This window comes from Vigna umbellata, chromosome 4, assembly GCF_029865625.1.
Source record: "Vigna umbellata cultivar VRB3 chromosome 4, Vumbellata_1.0, whole genome shotgun sequence".
NCBI classification, from domain to species: domain Eukaryota; kingdom Viridiplantae; phylum Streptophyta; class Magnoliopsida; order Fabales; family Fabaceae; genus Vigna; species Vigna umbellata.
In genome coordinates, this window is record NC_142168.1 from 41,600,795 (window position 1) to 41,627,980 (window position 27,186).

The window sequence follows — 27,186 nt, forward strand, 5'->3', positions numbered from 1 at the left end:
CTCTCTGCTGGTTCTTTGACTAGGCACCTCACACAAATTTCCATCATTGTCTTCAACGATTGATCTAAGCACACCTTGCGAACTGCTGGATCTATAATGCTTCTCCTAGCTTCACCATCAGCTGTTATGCTTCCTTGCAACTATCTCATGATCCAAAGTGGAAATAAAATCATAAAAGTGCATTAATGAAAAGTACTAAAGTCAATTATGCTTTTAACCCTTCATGTACTATCCTTCAGGTATTGAGAAAGAGCAACATTAAATCAAGCATATTAACAAGGTGTAAAGTAAAGTTGTCAATTTAGCACATGTTAAGGCTGAATAGCATTGTTTTTTCCTATATTTGTAGCAATGATTCAAATGCAATCAAATATGATAAATTCATACTACTGGGAAGCACACATAAGCTTGTTTATAAATATGAAATTGATATTGTTAATGGAACTTGCTATAATTTTACAATTTAATCATTTATTTTGATACCTTTCGGGCATGAGATTGTAAGTCTGAACTCTGCTTATTCAAAAAAAAAATACCTTTTCTGTTCATAACTATTTTATATCTTAAATTTTCCTCCCTGCTTGGTGTGATTGTTTTTTCTTTTACATTTGATTAATATCTGTGAGATCATGTGGAAATATACTATTTTGTTTCATGACTTAGCACCACATTCATCTTAGTAATCTAAGTATAAGTTGAAAGTCTTACATTGAGTACAAATAAGAAAGTTGAGTGGTATATAAGAAGAACAAGACATATAAACATAAACTTTTAAGGTTTTATGCTGGATCAGGAATCATTTGTATGAACTCATACCTCAAAGGTAGTCAATCTCTCCAGTTTATTCTAGTAAAAGATTTCCAACACTTATCAGGATGTCTACTGGATCATACCAAAGTCCTCTAATTTTGAAGGTTTAAAGGGTTTAAAAAGAAAGTAAAACTGAAAAATATTGAATAAACCAAAATCTCCTTCATTACCAGATCCTTTAAAGTGTCCACATTCCTTGATTTTATTGTCCTTCCTAGAATGAGTTCCAGCAAGATTACTCCAAAGTCATATACATCAGACTCATCTTCTTGTTTTACACTACAACAACATGTCTTGAATCAATCTCTTTCATAATTATTTTCACATCAGCATCACGTGACTTTTTTTCATGCACGTAGAGAAATAAAGCAAGATGAATCCTCTTTTCCATTAACAAAAGCTGAGTACATGTAGCTCAAAACCAAGTTAAATTTCCCTCACTCACTTTTTGTTAGTGCTAGGACTTTTGAATTCTCTAGAAGGATTACCTTGTCCAACCTGAAAGAATAAGCAGGGATGAATAATAGCTGAAGTCAATTTTATTAAGCAAAATGAAAGACCAAACATCATGGTAGAACATGATTTATTTTCCTCGGAAAAGAACATAAAATAATCCATACCTTCCTCATGAGAGATAATAAAGGCAGGTCATAAATTTTGATTTTTGCAACAAAATTTTGGTCAAGTAAAACATCAGTGATTTTGAGATTGTTTGAATATACACCAGGAACAATTCCTGCATGCAAATATTGGATGCCTTTTGCTACTCCAATAACAGCTTCTATGTGTTGCGTCCATGTCAGTGATTTTCTGTAGTACCTATCTGATAGGGATAAGAATAAGAAAGGATGGTTAGTTTATGAGAGGAGAAATAGGAGGAACTGAATATAACAAACTAACGGTTTAGGACAGTTTTGGTGAGATTGTAAGATTGTATAAATAGAGGCTGAGTAGAAGGGATTGCGGGATATTATTGATTCCTTAGTTGCTTACGGGTTTATACCTATGGAAGAGGGTTATGCCTCTACGTTTGATTGTACAGATACTATACTTGTGAATAACATATAGATTTCTCCTTCTTTCTGTGTTTCTTGGAGAGGAAGTGAGTCTTGAAATTAGGTTCCCAATTTAGGAACCTAACATTTGGTCCGACCTCCCGGATCAATATCAGAGAGTTTTCGCGCGTGGAGATGGAGGGAAAAATGGTGGTGGTCGAAGGGCACTTAGAGGCGATGGAAGTGGCAATCGCTGAGACAAAGGCTGATACGGCGGCGATACGCTAGGACGTCCAAGCGATGCGATAGGAGAACGTATACCCATTAACCAAGGACAGCGACAGGGGGAGAGTCAGTCGTCGGTGAACGATAATGGTGGTGGTCCGAACGACGGAGGAGGAAATGGGGGAGAAGGTAACCAAGGAGGGGTGAGCTAGTGGAGGAAGCGAGTCGAATTACCCGTTTTTTAGGGGGGCGAACCGTGGGTATGGATCGGCCGAGCGGAGAAGTTTTTCGAAGTCCAGAAGGTGGCGGAGGAGGAGAAGTTGGAATTGGCCTTATTAGCATGGATGGCTACGCCGGAAGTTGGTTCCCATTCTGGCGAGAGAAAACCAAGAACCTTTCTTGGGAGGGGTTGAAGAGAGCGCTGGGTATCCGATTCGGGGGAGGAACGCGAGGAACGGTGTACGAGAGACTCTCCACCATACGACAGGCGGGGCCGGTGGGGGAATACATACGTGATTTTGAAGTTCTGGTAGGGCAAATGACCCAGATACCTGAGGAGCAGATCATGGGGTATTTTTTGTCCGGTTTAAGAGAAGAAGTGAGCGATCATGTCTGGCCTCATGATCCACCGGATTTGATGACCGCTATGCGAGTGACGAGAGATGTGGAAAAACTGTGCACGAAGACGGGAGGAGGATGGATATCCAAGAATCCAAGTTCTTGGGGAAGAACATCTGGATCAGTGATGAAGGTGGAGACGAATCGCGAATCGGCGGGACGAGGGGGACAAGCTGAAAGTGTCGGTTCTGTAAACAAAGGTGCGACCCACGGGGGAAATCACAGGAGAGACAGCGGCAACGGAAATGAACGGAGTGTCCGCAATCTTCCCTACTCTGAATACATCAAACGGAGGGAAGAGGGGAAATGTTTCCGGTGCGGCGGACCTTTTAGCCCCGGTCATCGTTGTACGGAGAGGGGGATAAGAACGATGATTTTGGCCGAAGAGGAGGAAGAATCGGAAAATGACGGGGAGGATGAACTGAACATCACCAAGATGGAGTTATCGACCCTTTCTGCCGGTGGCCTCACGACGCCTCGAACGATAAAGCTACGAGGGAGAATTGGTCAATGTGAGGTATTGGTTCTAATTGACAGTGGCGCTAGCCACAATTTTATAAGTTGACGGGTGGTGAAGGAATTAGAGATGACGGTGGTGGAAACCCCACTGTATATGGTGAGCTTGGGGAACGGACAGAGGGAACGAATTAGCGGGTGCTGTGAACAGGTGGCATTGGTGATGGGGGAAGCAGAAGTGGTTGAACGCTTCTATATTTTTGAGTTGGGCGGAGTCGACGTCATTCTGGGGGTGGAATGGTTAGAAAAGCTTGGGAAAGTGACGGTGGACTGGAAAGAATCGACGATGAAGTACCGACAGGGAGATAGGAAGATAATAGTGAAAGGGGATCCCACTTTAGAACGGAGAGTGGTGGGCCCCAGAGCTTTACAGAAAATAGATGGCGTGGCAGTGTGGTTATTGGTTTGGGAATTGGGCTTGTGTGAGACCCAGGCGAGCGGCGCAAATTGTTTGGGGCTTACTGAAAGTCAAAAACATCAGATGGAGAAGTTACTAAAATTTCATGACGTGGTGTTCGTGGAGTTCGTGGGGTTGCCACCTAGCAGAGAGACGGTGCATCAGATCACCCTTAAAGAGGGCACAGGTCTGATCAATGTCCGACCGTACCGATACCCACACGTGTTGAAAGATGAAATCGAGCAGCAAGTGACGGAGATGCTCCAGACGGGGGTGGTCCGACCAAGCAATAGCCCGTACTCGAGCCCAGTGATTTTAGTCAAGAAGAAAGATGGAAGTTGGCGCTTCTGCATCGATTACCGAGCCCTAAATCGAGCGAAGGTGCCGAATAAGTTCCCCATACCGGTGATAGAGGAGTTGTTGGACGAGTTAGGAGGGGCTACCTATTTTTCGAAGGTGGATTTGAAGGCCGGGTATCACCAAATCCGCATGGCTGAGAAGGATATAGAAAAGACGGCGTTCTGCACGCACCAGGGGCATTATGAATTCGTGGTGATGCCTTTCAGACTCACCAACGCGCCGGCGACATTTCAGAGCACTATGAATCACCTCTTCAAGCCCTATTTGTGAAAGTTTGTGCTAGTCTTCTTCGACGACATTCTCGTTTACAGTCGAACCTGGGATGAACACTTGGAGCATGTCGGGAAGGTCCTGGCAACACTGAGTCGGGACCAATGGGTGGCCAATCGAAGGAAGTGTGAGTTTGGGCAAACCCACGTCAAATACTTGGGACATATCATCTTGCATAGAGGCGTGGAGATGGACGATGAAAAGATAAAGGCGGTGGTGGATTGGGAATGGCCAAAATTGGTAAAGAGTTTAAGGGGATTTTTGGGTTTGTCAGGGTATTATCGGAGGTTCATTAGGGATTATGGCAAAATCAGCAGACCTCTAACGGAATTGTTGAAAAAAGGGGGCTTTGCTTGGAACGAAAGGGCAGAAGAGGCATGGCAAACACTGAAGACAGCCGTCACGACAGCTTTGGTGTTGTCCTTACCCGATTTTCAGCAACCATTTCACATTGAGTGTGACGCGTCGGGTAAAGGAGTGGGTGCTGTACTGATGCAGGGGAAGAAACCAATCGCTTTCTTCATCAAGGCTTTATCTGAAGGAACTCTCAGCAAATCCATTTACGAGAAGGAATTGATGGCTCTCGTGTTAGCTATCCAACATTGGCGTCCTTACCTACTAGGGCAGAAATTCATAGTGCACACTGACCAGAAGAGCCTCAGGTATCTATTGGAGCAGAGGATCACGACGCAGAATCAACAAAACTGGATAGTTAAACTATTGGGATATGATTTTGAAATTATGTATAAGACTGGGACGACCAACCGAGCTATTGATGCTTTATCCCGAATAGCAGAGGGTGAAAAAGAAGAGAACAAGGAACTGACGGTGATAGCCAGACCTTACTAGCAAGACTTTGAAGAAGTCACGAGGGAAGTGGAGGAGGACGAAAGGCTACGAAAGGTGATTGAAGAGATTAAGGAGGATCCAAATTCTCACCCGGCGTACACGGTGGAACACGGAAGGTTGCACTACAAAGGGAGGTTAGTATTGTCTGCAAGGTCTTCGTGGTTACCTAGGCTGATGGCAGAGTTCCACCGAAAAACTCGTTAATACTTCTTATTAGAATGCTAATTGTTAAAAATACATAACTTATATCAAAAAATCAAAAGAATCTATTTTTTTTACTGTTTATAAAAGAACGTGATTTTTATAATTTTAAAATATATTTTACGACATTTCATTAGGACGTTAAAGAAATCCCTAAATACTAAATATATGGATAAAATCCACAATAGATAAAAAATAAATATTATAAAAATAATGGTTATGAGTATCTTTTTTATTTATATTTATTCATTTTTAATTTATTAAAATACATATAGATATATTAATAAAAAAATTATTATGTTATATGTGATTTAATATTTATTTTTGTAATTTTATTTGGACTAGCATAAATTTAAATTTATTTAAATTTTATTTGAAATTTATTGTAATAATGTATTGCATTTTATTTAAATTTATTTGAATATTGTTATTTTTTATTGGAAATCTTAACTATGTTTCAAATGTTAATTTAATATAAATTTGTAATATTTGTATACGTAATCGATAGTTAATGTTGTTGAATTTCTTGAAATTAGGTGAGTTTAAAAGGGAGAAATCGAGCCAAATGGGTCACTGTTACGAACTTTTGAAGAACAAGTTCCTTCCCTAGTGGCACTTTGGTGTTGACGTTGTTGTTAAATGTTTGTTGGTGCTGTTTCTTTCTCACGAGGCAAGTGTCTTTTGTACGACGTTTTATGGTCTTTATTTGTATCCCAACTTGCAAATTAAGGTTCCGTGATTCTGTCACATTATTCTTCAGTAACCAAGCCTCTTCTTGCAACTTGCGGCCTTCTTCTTACTTCGTATTTCGGGTAAGGGGGAGTGTACCCAATATTTGGTTTTCAAAAGTTGTTACCTAATTCTTCCTTTCCCACTATCATATCAAAATCTGGTTACATATTTGGTTTTCATAGTTACAATTTTCATTTTACTGTTATTATTTATATTTCAAAACATTGCATTTCAATCTTTATATACATCATGGGTTGAGTACTAGATTCCTAATTTACGTAATTTGGAGCAACAAAAATATCAAGTTAAATGATGAACATAAACAAGTGATTGAAATTCAAATAATATAAACAATGTTAGAGAATTGATTTCATACATTTTCATATAAATTCCTCTTCTTTCCGATCGATGTGTAAATTATAATTATCCACTTGAGTTTATGAAGAGCTTGTTTACCCCTAATCCCTTAGTAAGACAAACTTATCTATTGAATTCTAACCCCAATCCCTTAAGTCAGTTATAAAATTCAATAAAATCATAAAGAACAATTGTTATCTTAATTGAAAACTAATTAGATGTGTCCAATCTCCCAATTGTGACAACATCTAATCTGTTCTATTTAGAGTCGTAAACAATCTCCAATCTCCCAATTGTGAAATTGTTCATAGTATAGACATTAAAACATAAATAAAACACTGGGATAATTAAAATTAACTTAACACCAATTGAAAAGGTTCAGAATTTATAATCCAAAGTACTACATCAATCATCTAACAAAAGGAAATTTAGTTCTGCATAATGTAAAATTCAAAAGCAAACCAGAAGAAAGAGAAGAAGTAGTCTTGAAGCCGTGAACATTGATGTCCTAGTACGTCCCCCTAAGTTTTTTTCCCCTTTCTTTCTCTCAAATTACCTTTTAAATCCTCTCCTATCAATCCTCCTATAATTTTGCATCAATTCCCCTTTTTTTGGAAAGTAGTTACTCCCTCTAAGTAGCTTCCCCCAATTTCTATTTAATTTTAATCTCTTTAAATCCACGTCATAAAAGAGATTAGTATTTGCTCTGGAAAATTTCAGAGCTCATGGAAAAATCCCCAATCTGTATGTGCTCTTCTCTGCTTTCAATTCTGCAATTCCTGACGTAAATCCACATGTTGTGGTAAAAGTCACAACTCACTTGTGAAACACTCTGTTTTGTCTTCTATTCTCTCGAGCAAAATCCACTGGTCGTGGAACTGTCCACAACTAGGTCGTGGAACTCTCTGGTTTCATCTCTTCATCTTATACATCAATTCTTCCCAAATTGTGATTTTGACACTTAGAATTACCAATCTACAAGAAAAACACAAAATCCTAATGTATGATGCGAAACAAGAATAATGCATGACCAAATCATTCAATTAATGCAATTATGTATGCAAATGGCCTAAACTGTTGTAATAATGTTAGATTATTGCAAAAGAAAAACGTTGGATTGCAACGGTCAAAACTTTAATTGGCAATAACGTTTAAATTCATTTTATTAAGTGCTCCAACGGTAAAATATTTAATGGCTTTTATTGTCTTTTATTGATTTTATTCTTTCGTAGCTCTATAAATAGAGAGTTTTTCCCCATTCCAAAAACAAAAAAAGCAGTCTTTTCTCTTTCTCCTTTCTTTTTTTCCCTCTCCTAAAAATATTTTGGGTTTATTTTATACTCTTTTTAGAGTTTCTTGCTAGTTCTGATATCCTCAGAAATATTCTGGGAAGTTCCTGTTGTATCCTGGGGGACTTGCGCATACACCGCGGATAAGTCCTTAAGGACAGTAACTCTACACGCCTCAGGAAATTTTGTTCGTGATTTTGTCAACATTTATACAAAAATCTTAAGGACTTAGGGCTGACATCAACAACTCAATCTCGGAGGATCAAAACTTTGTTTTCAGAACTCAGACAATGTTTGTGAAACCCATAACTTCGGAGGCTGCCAAGGTGCTTGCAGCAACGATGGCTTCCGGTCGCATTTGTAAGGACTGCGGATGAGGACGAAGAAGATGAGGTACTTGAGTAAATTTTCGTATACTTTACCTACAAAGAGGAAAGCACAACCAGGTATTTTCTCGTTTACCAATCTTAAATATTTTTAAACTGTGGGGGTGTAGGTAATTTTATTTAATTACTTGAAGAAAATAAATTTGGCTTTTCACTTAATGATATTGATAGTATTTTAAATTTGAAAGTAGAGAATATATCATTACATGTTTACATGTGGATGACATGCTAATATTTGGTACATGCAATGAAATTGTGCTAGAATTAATTTGTTTCTAGGATCAAAATTTGAAATGAAAGACACGGGTGAAGCCAATGTGATTTTATGTATTAGAATATAAGGAAGGGAGATAGTATATTATTATCTCAAGAACAATACATTGAGAAACTTCTTAAGAAGTTTGGGTTTTATGACTTAAAACCAGTGAGTACCCCTTATGATGCTAATTCTAAATTAATGAAAAATAAAGGAGAATCATTATCTCAGCCTCAGTATGCCCAGATAATTGGGAGCTTACTGCACTTGATGAGTTTTTCTAGACCTGATATTGCTTATGCAGTAGGTAGACTGAGTAGGTACACTTAATGTCCAAATCAAGAACATTGAGATGCACTTTCCAGGCTTATGAGATACTTAAGAGGTTCAATGGATTATGCCATTGAATATAGTGGATCCCACTGTACTAGAAGGGTATAGTGATGCTAACTGGATCTTTGATTCAGATGAGACAAAATCTACTAGTAGTTATGTATTCACACTTAGGGGCGGTGCGATTACATGGAGATCAACCAGACAAACAATTATTGCAAGATCAACAATGGAATATGAGTTTGTAGCTCTTGAGATGGCTGGTAGTGAGGTTGAGTGGTTGAAAAACTTCTTAGCAAACATTCCACTAGGAATGAAACCAACCCCACCTGTTTCAATACACTATGATTGCCGATCGGCAATAGCTATAGCTAAAAACAAGAATTACAATGGAAAGAATAAAGACACAATTTGGTGAAACAGCTGCTAAAGAACTATTTCCATTGACTATGTGAAGTCAAAACGGAATCTAGTAGATCCTCTGACAAAACCCCTGGGAAGATAAATGATATTAGAAACATCGAGGGGAATGAGACTTAAGCCACTTGCAAACAAATAAGTGATGGTAACCCAACCTTTGTGATTGGAGATCCCATGAATAAGGTTCATATGGGTAAAAACAAGTCACTTGTTAGTTCTGATAGCACTAAATTGATTTTAATCAATTATGCCCATTCCTATGGTGTGTGTGAAAGTGCTAGAGACTGCATTATTGAGAGGCTAAACTTTGTTATTAAAATTCTATGTGGTGAAAGAATTTTAGCTTAAATAAAGTTTTTAATGATTTTCATATCCCTTATGGGTGGTGTATGATTTGCATCATACACTTGATGAAATCACCTATATGAGTGTCGAGTGGGGCCGCTTGCATGAGATCTTGATATGATCTCTAGAGCACTCATGAATACCGGGCACACGCATGGCCTAGTAAGCGCAACACAGCGATAACAGCAAGGATTGTGGGGGTGTATTGTGATTGATAAACCTCTAGCACATGTCAAGTGTCTTTGGTTCATATAGCTTGCTATACCAACTACACTGTGTGTTAAGTATTTCAATCTAAGACTGGTTCATATAGCTTGCTATACCAGCTCTAATGCATTACATCCTATGAGACCCAGAAGAAAAGTTTCTTATCTTTTTTTCTTTTGCAATAAGTGGAGGATTGTTGTAATAATGTTAGATTATTGCAAAAGAAAAACGTTGGATTGCAACGGTCAAAACTTTAATTGTCAATAACGTTTAAATTCATTTTATTAAGTGCTCCAACGATAAAATATTTAATGGCTTTTATTGTCTTTTATTTATTTTATTCTTTCCTAGCTCTATAAATAGAGAGCTTTTCCCCCCTTCCAAAAACAAAAAAAGCAGTCTTCTATATTTCTCCTTTCTTTTTTTCCCTCTCCTAAAAATATTTTGGGTTTATTTTATACTCTTTTTAGAGTTTCTTGCTAGTTCTGATATCCTCAGAAATAATCTGGGAAGTTCCTGTTGTATCCTGGGGGACTTGCGCATACACTGCGGATAAGTCCTCAAGGACAGTAACTCTCACCCCTCAGAAAATTTTGTTCGTAATTTTGTCAGCATTTATAAAACATAAACTAAGATATGAATGCAATTACATTTTATTCCCTCATAATTTTTCCTTTTATTATAAAATTTGTGTTACTAAGGGATTAATTAGTTAAATCTTATAATAAATCATATTTTAAAAAAAGAATAATTTCAAATTATTTTTAATAGTTCATTATCCTCTTAACTTATCTCAAATTGGAGTTATGTAAATGAAAAAAAAAAACATTGAGAAAAAAATTCACTTAAAATGGTTAACTAAATCTCCCTACAAAAATTAGCCACCAACATGATAGATGAATGCTATCTGTGAATCGTATAACCATAAAAAAAACGTATATTCATCAATGTCTCTTCAATTAAAAAGTAAATAAAATTGTATTAATTTTCTCGTTTCATAACTTATTTATTTTTATTAAATTATTTTAATTAATAATTTAGTTTCTAAATTTTGATTTCTTTTATTCGTTTTGGTTTCTATATTATATTTTTTATTTAATTGAGTTTTAATTTCTTATTAGATAGAGTGAATGTGATCTATTTCACTAAATTATCTTTAATGTAGTTTGAAAAATATAACGTGTTATAGTCCAATAAAAAGTTTAATTAATAATTTGATTTTTTTTATTTAGGTATAAGTCAATGTAATTATTATATTTTGTTTTTACTTAATTGAGTTTCTATAGTTTTTTAAATAGAGGCAATGTGATCCATTAAGTGAATTAGCATTAACATCATTAAGAGGTGAGCATGTGTGAATCCAAACACTCTTCGCCCTCTCTAACCCCTTATTCTCCGGTCACAATCTTATTGAGATCGCTTCCTTCAGATATAAGATCATAGATTCAAGATTTTCGTTTATCTCTACTGCATCGTTAAAAATGGTCACATAAATCTAGTTGTGACTTTTAGATTCATTCCCAAGATTTGTTGAGGATGATGTTGATAGAAAATAGACCACATTATCTCTATGTAAAACATATAGGGTCCAAATTACTATTTAAGCCTTTTATTATATTTGTTGATAGAGGCACTCTCAGCAAAGGTTTGATGTTGCCCCGTCATTTGAATTATTATCAAAGCAAGCTCTGATACCAATTGTCAAAGCGATGCAATAGAATGTTTAGCGTGAACAATAAACCAAGAGAGGAGTGAATTGGTTTCTTATCACAAACGTGCACCTTTAATAATTTTCTCTTAATTTCAATTTTCTTGGCGAATAATTAAACAATAATAAAGAGTAAGAAAAAGAGAAAACTGCATAGATAATTTTATACTAGTTCAGATAACAAGGATCCTACGACTAGTTGTTAATCCTAAATGGATATTAACATTTCACTATCACAAAACCAATAAACTATTATAATCACACAAAAGACAAGTTTAAGGGTTTAGAAAACACCTCTCTTGTTACCATAAGAGATTAAACTCACTTCCCTAGAGGCCAGGGATGAACACCTCCTCCGAATGTTTCATGAAGGATGAACACTTCCCTTGAATCTTCACAAAGGATGACAGACTTCACTCAACAACAACAAAAACAATCAATCCCACTCCTAGTGAAAGTTGTCTATATATGCCAACACTAAGTTCTCAAAGCCAAAGTACAAGGGTTACACAAACTTTATATCACACTTTTCACAGTTCAAAACAAAACAAATATGTTTCGTGTGTTAGAATGAGATTCTAAAACATCTTTATAAAGACCTTCCTCAAGGACACCTCCGAAAATTTGTTGTCAGCTTTTTCTCGTGTGATAATCGATTATCCATTTATGGTGATCGATTATGCATTTAATGAATACACAACAGCCAAAAACATGCCTAAAAACTCTAACGGCTAGTTGTGATAATCGATTATAGTAAGTCATAATCGATTATCATAGGTTGGTAATCGATTATTACAGAGCCAAAATTGAGTTTTCATCAACCTTCAAAAACCTTTGTAATGATAATAGATTATCTTAAGTAGCTAATCGATTATTGTAGAACTGTTTTACTCCAAAACAAATTTTAAAGCACTACATATAAGAATCAACAACAAATAAAACCCTATACATAAATCTACTTATTACAAAAGCTTTAACACATAAAACAAGTCTTCATGAAGGTCTTATTGCAAAGTGAACACTTGAGACTTGATTTGAGCATCATCAAAACTTCCAACTTCATGATTTTGCGAACAAACCTGACCTTACATGACTTGGACCTAACCTAAAGTAGGCATGACCAAGATGCAACCTGACTTAGTCTAATTAAAGTCCAACTTGACTTAGCTTGAGTTGATTTTAACCCAACTCGACCTAATTGGGCCCAATTATAGTTGAATTGGGCTTGATTATAGCTAACTTCACTAGTGAAAAAAAAATACTTTTTACACCAATTAGTTAGGATTCATTACATCAGTTTTGAATTTGAAGTAAAAATAATTGATGTAATAAGCTCAAGATTTTTTACGTCGATTATGGTTGAACTGGTGTGGTATATGAACTTGTTTTTCTAAGATTCTCCTTCATCCTCTCTAAAAGTTTCATCATCCTTGTAGAAAACAAATCTAACTAGATCTTTTCCCTCTTCTAGATTCAAGCAAAACACACCAGGATTTACTCATCATATTTATTTTTGTACATGCCGTTTTTAGTGATTGTATTTACTATTAGCATCACACCTAGGAGTAGAAACAAGAATAAAAAAAAGTTCACTCTTTTACAACTTTCTCTCCATTGAGCTTTGTGAATGCATCTACCCATCAGTAAAAGTCTAATAACATTAACAACTCTAAATTTTGTTATACAATACGTTCGTGAGTAATATGATCATTCATTACTCATAGTTATCCTGAGTGCCTTGCTTTAACTATAGTAGGTTCCCTACGTCAAGCCCACTACGACACAAGGTGAACACCTCTGCATCTAACTGTTTTTGGTGACATGTTAGCGACCAGAGCGATTCTGATTTGGACAAAAACCCAAAATACGAAGAAACCAAAGTTGACATGCTTCACGAGTACCGATAAGGTAATGAGTGATGGAGGTCCACATTGTAAAAGGGAAGACGGAGGGGTTGCATGCATTTGGAAAAGATGAAGATTAAGGAAGAATCAAGATTGTTTGTGTAAAAGATGAAGATGAAAGAAGAAGGGGGACTGCCTTTGGAAAATAGAGCATTAAGTGAGAGGGAAATTTCAGTTTTTTAACCCAATTTTTATAATGATTTCATGATACAATCGATGTAATAGAATATTTCAATTATAACTTCATATCAGTTCATGATCCAACCAATGTAACAGGAGACCTCGTCGTTGATTTTACACTAGTTCTAAGATTAACCGATGTAATATGTCACTTTTATTACAAAATTGTCACCGCTTTTTGTTTTTCAATGTTTTTTTTATCAAACCGATGTAATATATAATTGTAAAAGGGTAGATTTGTACTAGTGATTGAGCTTGAATCAACCATATCTAACATGGAACAACTTGAATCAATGACTTTAGATTGATCAAACTTGACTTGATATAAGATTAACCCATTTTAGTCCAACTTGGTCTGCCTCAACTTGACCCACCTATCTTGACCATCCTAACTTGACTCAGTTTGAATCCATCTTGACTCATTTAGCGTGTGCTAAATCTAATCATGTATGGTCTAGGCTAGACTATATCAATTTGATTTGGCTCGACATGTGATGAACCTAACATAGGTTGATATGAACCTGATTTGATTTGACTAATTAATGTAGTTTCAACTTGACTTGTCTCTGCCTAGGATGGGTTTTGACTTAGCCTACCTTGACTCACTCATGTCAATCGTACATGGATCCAACTTAACTATACCTCATATGGGACTCCATCCTAGGCTCGATTTGACCTAAACTTGACTCAAACGATGAGATTTTCAATTTAGTTTGGCATGAGCTTAACGGTGGACTTTGTTGCCTTAATTAGTCCAACACAGACCCAACTTTACATGAATTAGGTTCAATCAAAGCTATTACATATAGGGTGACTTACTTAACAAACTATAATTTGAACTTGAAAAACTCATTGATTTTGAATTTTCAAAAAGTAAAAAAACTATGTAATTGAAATTCAATTAATTAAATAGATTGAACTTAAAACCCTAAATGAATTTAGATTTAAAATAAATCCATTAAAATATATTTTAGGTAATATATGAATTTAGATATTATATATCTGATTTGAAGATTTGGAACTTTTTCTCACGGTTTCAATCTCGATGTCATCAAGTATCACGATTTCGTCAAGCTAAATTCAACGCATGTCTTGAATCCTTTGAACATTGATATAACGTTTAACATCTAGTAGAAGATTTGTGAGAACGATGTAGACGTGCGTGGATTTAGATAAAAGAAGGTCACTTAACATTTTTTTTAATTAGCAATTTGATAGATACACAAGTAGATATAAAAAGCAAACCAAAACTTAATTCACATATAACTATGGAAATGAAGCTTACAAACAGTTCTGATCAACCAGCAAAAGATCGAGTTTGCCACACAAAATATAAATACAACACTTTATCTTACATCACAAAACTATACAAACCTTGAGTAAAAAAGAAAAGCATTTAAATGTACTTAACAAGGATAAAACCACGTATACAGATGATCAAATCCAATATATGAGAAGCCAGGTCAATCCAAAAAATATTGTAATTTAGCTTATGCACATATAGAAGCCCTTAATTCCCAGGTTTTCCAGGGGATTTTGGGGTATGAGAATGATTTGGCCCAGTTGGAGAGTAATCATTAATATCCATAATCATTCTTTTCTCTTCAACTTCCTTCATCTCAAACAAGCCCTTCTGGTTCCTTATGTTCACAACTACATTCTCCTGCAATAGATATATAAAACCTTAGAACCTTCAGCAATGATGAAAAAATATATGGCTATGAACTAGGTATTTATTTGAAGAGATTATACAAATCGTAAAATAGGGTACTTTGGATTACTTAATTTCTTTCCCATTTTTGTAGATTCTTGACTAAGTATCAACATAAAACGAGTATGAAACCTTTGAAAATCTTTTACAGTCCCGTACAATTTCAAACATTATTTTGAGGTTATTTTTCTTTGTGGTCTCTCATAAGATGAATAACATATTTAATAAGAAATTAAGAATAAATATTTACATCAAAGATTAGATCAGAAAAATAGAAGTGTTACAATTATACCACATTATCTTGATTCTTTTAGTAAGAACAACTTAGTTTTAAAAAAAAAAGTCATTTAGCAGTAGGCAAACAATAATTTCTTTAATCTTGTCTAACAAATTTAAAATCTTAGAAGTATACTGTACTGTACTCAGAAAATTTTCTTATCAGAAACACAGTTTCATATAATTTAACTAATTTTGTGATCATTAGTCACGAAAACAATATCAGTGATGTTTAACACTCGTATTAACGAGGTAGATTTTCCATATTCATGCTGAAAAGCTGTATCAACATCCTCTATTACATGTTTTTATATCATGAAATGATATATAGTTGGAACTGTATTCATTTGTTACTGTTTGGTTACAAGTGTTTGATAGGGTTTTGGGTGATTTTATTCACACGTTTTAGTATTTATGCTTTTCTCTCCTAGGGTTTGTTGTAATTTACATGCCGATGAATATCTGTCAAATTTTAGAAATGCAAATAAATTCTCCCCTATTATTATTGTGACTCTATTCATATTATATGAGATTGTTGTTGTCATGCATTTGGAATTGTATGATTGGTGTAACGGGTTAGATGATTCGTGTTGAGATGATCTAGAAAGAAATAGATCCTACTTGCATAAATTTCTCACTTCCAGAAAAAGAGTAGTTCATGAACTAAATTTGACTTATTCATAAGTTATGTTGTGTATAAACTCATTTAGATCAGAAGTTTTTCTTCTTACTTAAGAACTAAAATATTTTTAAGAGAAACTTTATAAACATCTCTATATAGACTGAAAAGGATTTGGGATTAATACTGTATTAAAATTACTAGTGTCTTGCTTTCTTGCAGCTGGAAAACCAGTTATACTTTAAATTTAAAGAAAAAAATCGTAAATGGTAACAAGCACTAGCACTGCTACACAAAAAGTATAATTGTTTGTGATATTAGTATTAAATATGTGAAATATGGGTATTTTTTAGTATTGTCATCAAAATTAGTGTCCATAAAAAAAAATCTAACCGAGAATCGAAATTGGTGAAATATTTGTGAAATAGCTATATAAACATTTTTCACTTATAGAGAGGAAGATATATATTACCTTAGTGTGATCTTCAAGCAATAATGCATCCACTTTCTTGGTCATGGAAAATCCTAAAAGCACATATTCAAACATATATATCCTTAAGTTCTGTATGTAAACTATAAATAAACTGTATAAAGATGCATCAAAAACCCTAGAAGGTGGAACTGAATGACACTTACTGGTTGCAGGAACTGCAGCAACATACAGAACATAGGAAAGAAACAAAAGAGAAAGAAAAAGTTTGAGGACTTTCTTTTCCATGTTCTTCAAGTGTTGTGAGAGGAGGAAGAGTGTAATTAAAAGATGAAGAGGAAGGTTTGGTGAGATGGTATGGATTAGGGTTAGGAAAGGTCCTTATATAAAAGAACATGGCTAGAAGTACCAAATTAAATATTAGCACAAGGACAAACACCATCTTTATTTGAATATGCTAAAAATTCCAAACTCAAACCCATACTTAAAAATTCATAATTATCAAATTCAAGTTGTTTAAGTTGAAGTTTAGAATTTATTTAAAAACAAAATTATTTTAAATTATTTTTTAATCTCAATTTTGAAGTGATATATGACTATTAGAAAGATAATGTGAATTGTCGTTAAAAGACAATTCAAAAAATTAAAAAAAAAAGTATATATTTAAATTATATCTGGGAACTATTTTTAAGAGAAGTTTATTTATTAAAACAAAACATTTATTTAATTAAAAGCTAACTATATTTCAGAAAATTACATAACATGATCATTAGTTTAACTTTTTGTTTCTTAGAATCAATTTGACTATCGTTAATTAAGAGTTAATTACCAACTTGATTTATCATCATCCTAACCGTAAGAAATTTAATAATGTATGGTTTTGTATGTGGTATAGTTAAGTATTAGCCCTCAAATAGAAAAGAAATTTTCTTTTCAATTCTTATAACTAAGTTATATATAGTTTCAAATTTATGAGTTTTATTTTATAAACAAGTTGTTAATTTCTTTTTTAATGAAATGATTATGAAAATTTTGGATTCGGACGTGTTCTTACGACAATTATAGGCACCTTGCTTTCTGTGTTAAAGAAATACCGTTGGTATAATTATGTCTTCAATTTTCAGGAAACGAGGCAAATGATAAACGTACGACACCATTAACACACATTAAGGAGCATCATAAATTCATAATAATATTATTAAACATTGACCATGAAAGTTGGAACATATATAATGTGTGTACAAAGAGAAACATATTTCCTCTTGTTCGAACATGTGATACATATGAAAAAACGTAATATAGTACTTGTGCATTGTCATTAACTCCATTAATAATATAGATTCCTAAAACTTTCAGATAAAACCAACATGATTAAGTACCAGCAGTTTGGTGAAGATGAGAAAATTTAAAATTTTAATATATGAAAAGTAAAAGGGGACACTCAATCGTGTCTTCTCCATATTAGATGCAAATTATTGCTCTAAATATAAGTTAAGGACACCTGTCTAGTTTATTTTTTTTATATATATAAATTTTATGTTAGATATGAATATGAACTATGACATCTAAGTTGATACTTTAAATTTCAAGAGTTATATGTCATAATTTGAAATGATTTATATTAAAAATTAAAATAAGAAAAAAAATTATTGAAATAAAAAAATTTATGTCAAAACACTTAAAACGTTCTTATACTTGTTATAAACAAAATTTAAACTGATAATTGCAATGAAAGAATCAAAGTAATGATAGTTTAATTTTTTATCAATTGTAAAACAAAAATTTCAGCTTTAAACAATACTTTAGATGTAACAAATGTTTTTAAGGAAATTATTTTGACGGATTTGAGGTCAGAATATAGATACTACCTGTATGAACAAAATGAGATTTCAAAGACAAATTATTGTCTTCTAAAGAAAAGGAAAAATGATTTCAAAAATAAATTATGACTTTCTTAACTCTCAACTCGAAAATGAGAACAGTTTAAAAAATAAATTCTTAATCCATTTAAACATTGTAAAGAGTTATTTCAATATAGTTATAGTCTAATATCAATTAAGAATTAAAATCAATAATAACTTAAATACATATATTTTTTTTAATATTTTAAGATACCTTTTAAAAATATAACCGTTAAAAGAAATCCAAATTCCAAAATAAGCAATATTTCAAATGTGAGACCCTGGATAATTAGCAAATTTAATCCTGACATCACACCACTAACACACACACCACGTCACTGTTGCGGGTAATTAAAAACCCACTTTCAACTCTGATTTTCATCTCTGCAATGCACAGAAAACTGAACCACCATCATTCTCTGCAACATTAAAAACGCACCACTCCTTACATGCACACCTGCCACTTGTCACGTTAGAAACTTACAAATCAGAATTTAGTATGCAGGTGTCAGTCTTGGACATGTTTGTTCAAGCAAACGTTACTTTAACAAAACCAAAGTTTTCTGAGAACCCTTTCACCTGCACACTCATTCATCTTCTTCCTCAGAAAACCAAACTCTTCATTTTCTCCAAATTTCTCTCTAAGAATCCTTAACTTCTCTCTATCAGAAAACTCACGTTTCCTCTCTGATCACAATTGCAGCACCATAGGAATGTTAGTACTGCTGTGATCTCCATTTTGGACCAAACAGAAACTGAATCCAATCTGGTAAGCCTTCTTACTGTATTTCGTTCTTAGGTTTCTGGAAGAATAGAGTTTTAGTGCATGCAAGTATGTAGTCTCAGAGTTCTGCAATTTTTGATTAGATTTGTTTTGGAAGAATCAAGAATATAATAGAAGCATAGTTGGATAAAGCCATTTTCATCTAGGACAAGTTGGAACTTCAATCCGGGTAAGGGAAGCTTATATGTTTAATTCATACTGCTTGATTTTATAATCTGAGTTGCATGTATATGAAATCTGATATTTGAGCCTTATGAACGTTTACTGATATGAGATATAAATTCTGGTTCATTTGCATGTTGTTTTGGATACGCATGAAAGATGTGTGAATGTTATAGAGTTGGAATGATTAGATCGATTGAATCTGTCATGAATGAACACTGCTTAATTGTATTATATATGTTGTTGCTGATTTTTGATTTAAATGTATATTGATTTGATTCTGTATAAATGGAGTATGGTGATTGTATATTTGGAATGATCCAAATGTTGAAATCTGTATGATTTGATGTATTAAATCTGAAAGGAAAGTTGTCAAGTTCATAAAAATCGAAATCTGGAAAATTCTGTTAAGAGTTGAGAAATCTGGTCTCTGTACTGATAAAGGATGTTCGTCCCTGTACGGTCTTAAACCGTTCGGTTTTCAGTTAAGCTTACTTAGACTAGAATTCTTTCATTTGGAAAGAATTCTGCCCGAGAATGAGCGTCCCTAGTTGATGATCTGAGCGTTCGTCTAGCTCAGTAATATTTAAATATTTAAAACTTTATAAATGAGTGACGTTCGGCCTTAAGTAGAGCGTCCGTCCTTAATAACGTTCGTCCTAAATGAAGTTCGACCTTCTGTTGAACGTTCGTCTACAGAGCGTTCGTTTCTATATTGAACGTTCGTTCATAACTGGTGTTCGGTCATATACCTAAACGTTCGTCCTACCCAACGTTCGGTTTATACCAACGTTCGTTCTGATTGTGCTCGGTCATTGACTTAGCGTTCGTTCCAAAGCGGGGTTCGGTTTCTAAACTGAACGCTCGTCCCTATTATTGAATTTTGAGCGAACATAACTGGCGTTCGTCCAAATTGTTAAATTACGTTCGTACTTGGACTGCCAGTGCTGTTCTTCTGAAATCAATTATATTGCTGGTGTATCTAAACACTTATCACTGGTTTTATTCCTTGGGTTCTATCTAGATTCTTTACACTTAAAATCTTTCAATGTATTATTCATCTCTTCTAAAGATCAGTATTTTCAAATTATCAAGAGTTGAAGCATATTAAGTGAATAAATGACTCGTTTCTTTTGTTCAGAAACGTGAAATCAAAGGTTCTGTGATAAGTTCATTTTATTTGATTAAAGAATGCATGACGTTAATATTAAGAGAGTGAAATACAGAATGGAGATATTATAATTATGAAAGGATATGATGGTTGAACACGACATGATATGATTATATGATTTTGAACTTGAATGAGCGTTCCATGGAGGAGCTTCTCAGTTGTATTAAATGCTAAATTTGTAAAGTATGAACATGGACAAGTTACTGATGGCTTGGTCCATCCTGATATTCCGTGATGCTCATCTTCACGTAGAAGGGGGTAGTCATGCGTGGGAATGGCAGGAGGTCATTCGTATCCCTCACTTAGCAGGGGCGAATGATTAACCTCAAGTGGAGGTCATTCGTATCCCTCACTTAGCAGGGGCGAAGGATTAACCGCATGTGGAAGCTGATTAGGTATATCCCGGCTACCACACCACTTGGGTGCAAGGACGCCTGTAACTACATGGTTCATACAGTTCAGTACAGTCTGTTTTATATAGATTTATATGTTAAATTTTATGATTAAGTTGTTTGATGTATCTGTGAATTAAATTGTGAACTGTATGTATGTTGTATTAATTAAACAATATAAGCTTACCCTTGCAATTTTCCTGGTGCTGTTTACTGTCCATGTATAATCCGTCTTGTCAAAATGCAATGATCATCCGTTGTGGATGTGAGCAGAGGGTGATGCATCTCTTGAAGTATTACTGGAAGAAGAAAATTTGGAAGATGCAAACCTGGTTGAAGTTGAAGTAAAAGCTGAACAGTAGAGGCGCGATTCCGTAGCAGTTTTAGTCTAGTGTGTTGTGCAGTATTTTTGGCAGTTGTATATATATATAGTTCTGCAGATCTGTTTTGTATTTATCTGAAAATTTGGAATTCTGTCAAGTGCTGGACTGTATTTTGATATTCTGTATTTAAATTCTACAGAATGGATAATCAGAACTGGTTTCTGTTTATTTTTTTTTTTTTGAATTCTGAACACTGCAGATTTTACTGTACGTGCTGTATGTTAAGTTTTAAAATTCTGAGCTACTGTAATATTCTTAAGACTGCACTGTTTATCTCTGTAAATGTGATCAGTCCTGGTTAATGGTAATTATCATTATTTTGGGATGTTACATTAGTGGTATCAGAGCAGTTTTGTTCTCTTAAGGACACTGTAGGGTTATGAGTGCACTGTGTTTTGCTGTGTGCTTATTATATGTTTAATGAGTTATTATTATTTAACTCTTGGACATAACTAACGCTCGTTTTCTCTGTATCCAGAGAACTAATGGCACCTAGATTGCCTCCCCCTCCTCAACCGAATGAACCTGATACTTCCAACCGCTCTAGATTGTTGGAGGACGTTATTGAGAGACTCCAACGACAAAATACCACCCTTATGGAACAGAACACCACCCTGATGCAGCAGAATCAGGCAGCCATGCAGGGTTTAGAAGCCTCACGTGTTACTGCTGAAAACACACAGAGACAATTGATGGACATCCTTGCTGCCACTAGAGGTACGCCTGGAGCATCCTCTTCAAACGCCACTCCACACGCTGCTCAACCAAACGCTGAATGGAGTTTGGAGAGTTTCCTCCAGCATCATCCAGCTAAATTCAATGGAAAGGGCCTCCCTGATGAGGCGGATCAGTGGCTAGGAGACATGGAGAGAATTTTCAATGCAAAGAGGTGTCCGGACGAGAATAGGTTGGCTTACACAGAATATTTACTGACTGGGGAAGCAAGCCACTGGTGGGCGAGCACAAGAGCTATTCTGATAGAAGCTCAACGTCCTGTCACTTGGGAAGTATTTCGTGGTAAATTTTACGAGGAGTACTTTCCTGACAGCGTACGGTTTGCGAAGGAAGTGGAGTTTTTACAACTAGTTCAAGGTGGGATGACAGTTTCAGAGTATACCAACAAGTTCAAGCACCTTGTTCGGTTCTATACGATGGCAGCCAATGAAGAATGGCAGTGTAGGAAGTTTGAGAACGGATTGAGGAGTGATTTGAAGGTGTTGATATCCAGCTTATGTATCCGGTCTTTTCCCAGTATGGTTGAGCGAGCTAAGGTATTGGAGAAAAATATGGCAGAGGTTGAACGACAGAAGAAACAACCGCAAGTTAGTAGGGGACCAATTGTGTCCAGGGGAAGTTCTGTTCAGAGGAGACTACCTTACGCTCGTCCAAATCAATCAGCCAATACAAGTGGTTCTCAAGCACTGGTTCCTGTAGGACAAGCTGGACAAGGCAGTGTAACTTGCTTTCACTGTGGAGGGCCGCATTACCGTTCATCCTGCCCTCAACTGGTAGGAGGAAAGCACTGTAACAGATGTGGACGAAATGGGCACGTGGAGAACGAGTGTAACATGAGTGGAAGAGCAGTGATGAGACCACCAAACACTGGCAGAAATCAGCCACGGGGTGGACGTGCACAAGCAGTGGGGAGAGTGTACGCTATCACTGGAGCGGAAGCAGAGAACGCAGGTAATCTTATAACTGGTGAATGCTTGCTGTTTGGAGTGCCTTGTTGTGTGCTGTTTGACTCTGGGGCAACGCACTCCTTCATCTCGAAGGCGTGTGTTGAAAAGCTGGGAATAGTAGAGAGAGATCTGCAGTTTGACTTGGTGGTATCAACACCAGCGGCTGGAGAGCTTAGAACATCTACCGTGTGCATTAGATGTCCTATTGTGGTTGAGGGGCATAGTTATAAGGTGAACTTAATCTGTTTACCTTTGAAGGACTTGGAAATAATTCTAGGAATGGATTGGTTGGCTACCAACCATATTATTATAGATTGTGGCAAGAAGGAATTAGTGTTTCCTGAAGATGATGAAGAATGTGTGGGAGTTACATTCGGTCAGTTAAGGGAGGATATAATGGAAGGTGCAAGCTGTTTTCTCATTATGACACATGAAGACAAGGAGTTAGGAGGGTTGACGGAAGCACGGACGTCCAATGAGAGCAGTACGGAACGAGCAGTGGTGAGTGAATTTCTGGACGTTTTTCCAGAAGAGATACCAGGATTGCCTCCTGTTAGAGAAGTCGAATTCACCATTGATTTGGTGACAACGGCAGCTCCTATATCTGTTCAACCTTACCGAATGGCACCTGCAGAGTTGGTTGAACTCAAGAAGCAAATTGAAGAGCTTATGGAGAAGAAATTCATTAGACCGAGCGTATCACCATGGGGAGCTCCGGTACTCTTGGTGAAAAAGAAAGATGGCAGCTCTCGGTTATGTATAGATTACAGGCAATTAAACAAGCTGACCATCAAGAACAAATACCCGTTGCCAAGAATAGATGATTTGTTGGATCAGCTGCATGGAGCAACAGTATTTTCTAAGATTGATTTGCGTTCAGGATATCACCAGATAAGGGTTAAGGAGGAAGACATCCAGAAGACAGCATTCAGATCACGTTATGGGCATTATGAGTACGTGGTAATGCCATTTGGAGTAACGAACGCTCCAGCCATCTTCATGGATTACATGAACCGGATATTTAGACCCTATTTGGATAAATTTGTAGTTGTGTTCATAGATGATATTCTCATCTACTCCAAAACCAATCCGCATTGATGATGTTCGCACTAAATTACACAAGAGGAAGGATGTTCGATTGGTGAAGGTAGTGTGGGATGCCAAGAATGGAGATTCAACGTGGGAGGTGGAGAGTGCAATGAGGGACTTATATCCACACTTATTCATAGGTAAATTCTGAATTTTCGAGGACGAAAATTTTTGTAGTTAGGGAGAATGTGAGACCCTGGATAATTAGCAAATTTAATCCTGACATCACACCACTAACACACACACCACGTCACTGTTGCGGGTAATTAAAAACCCACTTTCAACTCTGATTTTCATCTCTGCAATGCACAGAAAACTGAACCACCATCATTCTCTGCAACATTAAAAACGCACCACTCCTTACATGCACACCTGCCACTTGTCACGTTAGAAACTTACAAATCAGAATTTAGTATGCAGGTGTCAGTCTTGGACATGTTTGTTCAAGCAAACGTTACTTTAACAAAACCAAAGTTTTCTGAGAACCCTTTCACCTGCACACTCATTCATCTTCTTCCTCAGAAAACCAAACTCTTCATTTTCTCCAAATTTCTCTCTAAGAATCCTTAACTTCTCTCTATCAGAAAACTCACGTTTCCTCTCTGATCACAATTGCAGCACCATAGGAATGTTAGTACTGCTGTGATCTCCATTTTGGACCAAACAGAAACTGAATCCAATCTGGTAAGCCTTCTTACTGTATTTCGTTCTTAGGTTTCTGGAAGAATAGAGTTTTAGTGCATGCAAGTATGTAGTCTCAGAGTTCTGCAATTTTTGATTAGATTTGTTTTGGAAGAATCAAGAATATAATAGAAGCATAGTTGGATAAAGCCATTTTCATCTAGGACAAGTTGGAACTTCAATCCGGGTAAGGGAAGCTTATATGTTTAATTCATACTGCTTGATTTTATAATCTGAGTTGCATGTATATGAAATCTGATATTTGAGCCTTATGAACGTTTACTGATATGAGATATAAATTCTGGTTCATTTGCATGTTGTTTTGGATACGCATGAAAGATGTGTGAATGTTATAGAGTTGGAATGATTAGATCGATTGAATCTGTCATGAATGAACACTGCTTAATTGTATTATATATGTTGTTGCTGATTTTTGATTTAAATGTATATTGATTTGATTCTGTATAAATGGAGTATGGTGATTGTATATTTGGAATGATCCAAATGTTGAAATCTGTATGATTTGATGTATTAAATCTGAAAGGAAAGTTGTCAAGTTCATAAAAATCGAAATCTGGAAAATTCTGTTAAGAGTTGAGAAATCTGGTCTCTGTACTGATAAAGGATGTTCGTCCCTGTACGGTCTTAAACCGTTCGGTTTTCAGTTAAGCTTACTTAGACTAGAATTCTTTCATTTGGAAAGAATTCTGCCCGAGAATGAGCGTCCCTAGTTGATGATCTGAGCGTTCGTCTAGCTCAGTAATATTTAAATATTTAAAACTTTATAAATGAGTGACGTTCGGCCTTAAGTAGAGCGTCCGTCCTTAATAACGTTCGTCCTAAATGAAGTTCGACCTTCTGTTGAACGTTCGTCTACAGAGCGTTCGTTTCTATATTGAACGTTCGTTCATAACTGGTGTTCGGTCATATACCTAAACGTTCGTCCTACCCAACGTTCGGTTTATACCAACGTTCGTTCTGATTGTGCTCGGTCATTGACTTAGCGTTCGTTCCAAAGCGGGGTTCGGTTTCTAAACTGAACGCTCGTCCCTATTATTGAATTTTGAGCGAACATAACTGGCGTTCGTCCAAATTGTTAAATTACGTTCGTACTTGGACTGCCAGTGCTGTTCTTCTGAAATCAATTATATTGCTGGTGTATCTAAACACTTATCACTGGTTTTATTCCTTGGGTTCTATCTAGATTCTTTACACTTAAAATCTTTCAATGTATTATTCATCTCTTCTAAAGATCAGTATTTTCAAATTATCAAGAGTTGAAGCATATTAAGTGAATAAATGACTCGTTTCTTTTGTTCAGAAACGTGAAATCAAAGGTTCTGTGATAAGTTCATTTTATTTGATTAAAGAATGCATGACGTTAATATTAAGAGAGTGAAATACAGAATGGAGATATTATAATTATGAAAGGATATGATGGTTGAACACGACATGATATGATTATATGATTTTGAACTTGAATGAGCGTTCCATGGAGGAGCTTCTCAGTTGTATTAAATGCTAAATTTGTAAAGTATGAACATGGACAAGTTACTGATGGCTTGGTCCATCCTGATATTCCGTGATGCTCATCTTCACGTAGAAGGGGGTAGTCATGCGTGGGAATGGCAGGAGGTCATTCGTATCCCTCACTTAGCAGGGGCGAATGATTAACCTCAAGTGGAGGTCATTCGTATCCCTCACTTAGCAGGGGCGAAGGATTAACCGCATGTGGAAGCTGATTAGGTATATCCCGGCTACCACACCACTTGGGTGCAAGGACGCCTGTAACTACATGGTTCATACAGTTCAGTACAGTCTGTTTTATATAGATTTATATGTTAAATTTTATGATTAAGTTGTTTGATGTATCTGTGAATTAAATTGTGAACTGTATGTATGTTGTATTAATTAAACAATATAAGCTTACCCTTGCAATTTTCCTGGTGCTGTTTACTGTCCATGTATAATCCGTCTTGTCAAAATGCAATGATCATCCGTTGTGGATGTGAGCAGAGGGTGATGCATCTCTTGAAGTATTACTGGAAGAAGAAAATTTGGAAGATGCAAACCTGGTTGAAGTTGAAGTAAAAGCTGAACAGTAGAGGCGCGATTCCGTAGCAGTTTTAGTCTAGTGTGTTGTGCAGTATTTTTGGCAGTTGTATATATATATAGTTCTGCAGATCTGTTTTGTATTTATCTGAAAATTTGGAATTCTGTCAAGTGCTGGACTGTATTTTGATATTCTGTATTTAAATTCTACAGAATGGATAATCAGAACTGGTTTCTGTTTATTTTTTTTTTTTTTGAATTCTGAACACTGCAGATTTTACTGTACGTGCTGTATGTTAAGTTTTAAAATTCTGAGCTACTGTAATATTCTTAAGACTGCACTGTTTATCTCTGTAAATGTGATCAGTCCTGGTTAATGGTAATTATCATTATTTTGGGATGTTACATCAAACATCATAAATAATTTTAATAATATTATTTAAAAAAAATGAGGTGAGAACAATCTTTAAAAAATATATTAATCACTTACATTAT

General features: G+C 35.5%; 1 protein-coding gene and 1 long non-coding RNA gene across 2 annotated transcripts; both read left to right on the plus strand.

Moving 5' to 3' along the window:
• The first annotated feature begins 18,574 nt into the window (after positions 1-18,574).
• LOC148200235 (uncharacterized) lies at positions 18,575-23,967 on the plus strand. Its single transcript, XM_088112872.1, has 3 exons — positions 18,575-19,064; positions 19,163-19,248; positions 21,078-23,967. The coding sequence occupies exon 3, from the start codon at positions 21,673-21,675 to the stop codon at positions 23,965-23,967; it is 2,295 nt and encodes a 764-aa protein (XP_087968998.1). The 5' UTR covers positions 18,575-19,064; positions 19,163-19,248; positions 21,078-21,672.
• A 10-nt stretch (positions 23,968-23,977) lies between these two features.
• On the plus strand, positions 23,978-26,939 carry LOC148200236 (uncharacterized). The gene is made up of 3 exons (XR_015785608.1): positions 23,978-24,642; positions 24,741-24,826; positions 26,656-26,939. It is a non-coding gene; the product is annotated as an uncharacterized LOC148200236 (long non-coding RNA).
• Positions 26,940-27,186: the final 247 nt, after the last annotated feature.